We start from the raw sequence: 3,963 nt of genomic DNA, 5'->3' as shown, positions 1-3,963 counted from the left end.
CAGCATCAAGAGAGATGTATTTTCAATCCAGTTTTGAATACAAGTGTTATTAATAAGAAACTATGGACAGGAATAAGATATACAATTATTTTAGGGCAACCTATACATTATCTACCTTTAGATAAGACTTATCTGCCAAATTTAAAATAGTAAAAATAAATAAAAACCAGATAAAAAGCATTTTTACTCGACTGGATACTTTGGGGGTAGTAAAGCCCCTTTAAATGGCACTTAACGTTCAAAGTTGGGTCTTCTGTTCTCCCCCTCTTCTTTTCCGAGTTTTCTTTCCCCCTAACATTTAATGAAAGAAAGAAAAAAATGTGCACATCAGAAAAGAGTAAAAAAGGAAAGATTTTGTTTACCTGCTGCTTTATTTTGATTTTCCCATTTCTTTTTACTTTCTTTTTCAGCTTTAAAACAAGCCTCTCTCCCCATCTCCTCCCACTCCCTTTGCAGAGAGCAACCTCAAACTTCACTTCTAATTTTAGGTCCAAAAGAGCGGGAAGGCAGGGAAAGAGATCAGTGAAGCTGTATTGCAAACTGAGAATTAACAATAAATAGACTTTCTTATTTCAACAGGCCCACATTTTACCAATTTGAAAATACCTTTCCTTCCCCTCTTCCAATGACTTAGGTCCCCAGACCATCACAGTATCTAAGACACAAAGGAGGTATTATGTTGCTCACAGTTCTTCATTGTGTGCTGGGTGTCACCTGCCTCCCAGCAGCACTGCCCAGCCTCTGAAAAGGTCCTCGCTGTCCCTTAATTACAGGCTGGCATTCCCGGAAGAGCATTTTCTTAGGGATTATCGCTCATCCACCAGCCCGCAGCATTCCTCAGGCTCCTCTTTTCCTGTTTCATATCCTCTGGCAATCCAGTCCTTGGGGACCCTGAGGTGATCTCTCCGCAGGTGGACAGGGGGCGTCTCTCCCTATGCGGGAGAGCCCGGGGTTCTCCGGAGTCCTGGCGCCCACAGCCTGGCGCTTCACTCCCTTTTGGTGCGAAAAGTGATCGCGCTTATCGAGTGCTCCTCGGTCCGTGCGGTCATCTGCCCCTTCCTCCATGCGGTCCACAGGACTTCTTCTGTCGCCTGATAGTCCACAATCCGCACGAGCACAGACTTGGGTGGGCCTGCAGGGTCCCGCGGCAGAGCTCTGAAGGGAGGGTCTACAGGGCTGCCAAAACCTCGCTTTTCTCGCGGGAAGAGAGACGGGCAGTCGGGTTTCCAGTCATCTCTGGCCTCCGGGAAAAGATCGTCCCCACCGGCCACTTCTTCTCGCGCAGGGTCCCGTTGAGTCCCCAACCACCGCTCTGGGTGCAGAAGAAAGAGCACTTTCTCCCTGACCCAGGGCTCACAGTCCAGGTTCTCAGCCTCTAAGCGGTTCTCCGGGGCGCCGCCTGGGCTTCCGCTCGCCCTTGCCTCCGCTGCCACCCCCGCCACCGCGGGATTCCCGGCACCAGGAGCCAGGGTCACCCCGCGCCCCGGCTTGGGCGGAGAGGACCCGGCACGCCCCAGGATGCCCCAAGCGTCCGCGAGATTCGCAGTCCCGCGGGGCCCCGAGGCCCCCAGCCGGACAGGAGGCTCATTCATTCGCAGACGTTCAAGCGGTCGGCGCAGCAAACTCCCGCTGAGCTCCCCAGGCCCCGGACAGGCAGGGCTTTTTTTTTTTTTTTTTTTTTTTTAAGGCACGCCCCGCCGGCGGCCAGTTCCGTGCAGACCTCGCCTCCTGCACCGCCCAGTCCAGTCCACCCTGGCCTCGCTCCCCTTTTAAAGACAAAAGAGCCTGACCTCCCGCAGTCGCTCATCTTTCTCCTTCTAACAGTCGCCCCCAGCTCTGCTGCTGTGGTATGGCTCATTCTGTGCCCTCTTGCGTCTTAGCTCTAGTTTAGTTTCCACCGTCTGTTCTTCTGGGGCAGAGAAATGCCCGCGACTCCGTGCACTCTTCTTTTCCCAGGACACGCCTCCCAGGTGAAAGAACAAGGAAGTGTTCTTGATTTGTTTTATTATCTGATTTAATCAAATTCTTGTAAAAAAGATTTCATGTCCAGTCCAAATCCATCCCCACCATGCTGCCAAGATTAGCGAGTGCAGATCTAGGGAGACTTTGAGAAAACGGCTTTTGGTTTGTTCTTCCTTCGGGATGTGGGACAGTGCTCGCTCCTGTCTTCATATGGCTTATACTCAATGTTTACTCCAGGAAGGGATTTAGTGCTTTGGATCAAACGGAAACAAAACAAAACAAACAAAACAAACCGCTAAATGAACGTCTCCAGGATTTAAAATTCTGTCGTTTATTATTATTATTATTTTAAAGACTTTATTTGACAGAGAGATCACAAGTAGGCAGAGCAGCAGGCAGAGAGTGGGAGGGTGGGGGGCAGGAGCAGGCTTCCCGCTAAGCAGAGAGCATGATGCAGGGCTGGATCCCAGGACCCTGAGATCATGACCTGAGCCAGAGGCAGATGCTTAACCCACTGAGCCACCCAGGTGCCCCTACATCTTTTTTTTTTTTTTTTTTTAAGTACCCCTTCACTCCTCCACTCCCGTTCTCTTTAACCCTAGCGGTTAAAAAAGTGTGTCTCTCAAATTCTGGGGGAAAAAAGTGTGCATCTTTGGGCAGACTTTTGGAATCTGTTCATTGGCCAGCACATTGACACACTAACCTTTGGCTGGGGTTAATGGGGGAAACTAGCTAATGGAAAAAAAAGGGAGCTTCGTTTGGGATTGCAGGTTCCATCTTTAGTAACAGGTGTTTGTTTTACTAGAAAACGCTCACTGTTTTCATATCTACTTTAGAAAAATGACTGCTATGGTGGAAATTTCTACCCCTATATGAAAGACCAAGTAGTGTGGGGAGATATTTGGGAAAGAGAGGACCTTCTGATGTTTGCCAAGTCATACGTATGTAGGTACATACATACATATATACGTACATACATACAAAAGTGTTGGAGTGATAAAATCTAGGTCAGATCTGGCTGACCTTGGGCTGGTTATTGCTAAATGACAATTTTAAGTGTTTTTGATCATAACTGTTCTAAGCACTCTCTATATTTAAATTCATTTATTCTTACAACAAACTAAGCGAGTAGTACTATTACTATAATCTCCTTGAGAACTTTGAGGAACAGGGAGGCTAAGTATTTGTCCAAGGTCAAGCACCAATAAACAATGGAGCCAGGATTTTAGCATGTTTAAATGCTTCCTCCTATTTCCAGTTAGTCCCACTTTAACCCTATGACTTCATGTTCTTTTCTGTTCCTTTACTCAACCAGTAATTACTGAATGTGTGAAAATATCAACCAATATTCTAGATGTTGGAGACTTCTGGGAGTATGGGACAAAAACTCTTGAAGTTTTCCTTCTTCAAACTCTTGTCCAAAAGTAGGATATAATACTTTAACTTTAGTGTACACAAATATTCCCTGAGGATGAATGCCTTACTCTGCTCTGAAAGAGCCTGTTCTTGTAGAGCTGAGGTAGCAGTCAGAGTATGGATTTTGAGCAAGCCTCCCTGTTATTCTGATGCTAGTTCTCCATGAACAGCATCCTGAGAAACATCACCAAAAATCTACATACGTAAACTCTAAGTCTTTTTTATTATTATTTTTTTTTTTTTTTTTGCTGCTGCTTTGCTGCTTTCAAGCGACAGTAACACTGCATTTTCCTTCCTTGCAGAAATACTGATAGAATTTCAATGGAGGTATATTTATTTTGTGAGAAACGTACTGTAAACCACAAATTTTCTTTCTTTCTTTCTTTTTTTTTAAATTTGGAGATTGGGTGAGGGATTAGAGTAGGGATGTGGAATGGGGAAAATCTATTTAGTGAGAAATGAAATATTCACCTATCATGTAGCACCTGAATTTCTAGCTGTCAAGAATTTTTTAATAATGCATAAAAGAATTTTCACAGGAAATGCAGAATAAGTAAATCTTCAAAGAGATAAAGTCTAAAAAGT

At 45.4% G+C, this 3,963-nt stretch overlaps 1 protein-coding gene across 1 annotated transcript; it reads right to left on the bottom strand.

Annotated features, from left to right (window-relative positions):
* Positions 1-570: 570 nt before the first annotated feature.
* Positions 571-1,940, bottom strand: C5H6orf141 (chromosome 5 C6orf141 homolog). Its single transcript, XM_046005663.1, has one exon. It carries the CDS (start codon positions 1,590-1,592, stop codon positions 987-989), a length of 606 nt encoding a protein of 201 aa, XP_045861619.1. The 5' UTR covers positions 1,593-1,940; the 3' UTR covers positions 571-986.
* Positions 1,941-3,963: the final 2,023 nt, after the last annotated feature.

The sequence above is a fragment of the Meles meles genome, chromosome 5, assembly GCF_922984935.1.
Source record: "Meles meles chromosome 5, mMelMel3.1 paternal haplotype, whole genome shotgun sequence".
NCBI classification, from domain to species: Eukaryota; Metazoa; Chordata; class Mammalia; order Carnivora; family Mustelidae; genus Meles; species Meles meles.
Note: the sequence above shows the minus strand (reverse complement) of the source record. Positions and strands in the feature narration are given on the sequence as shown.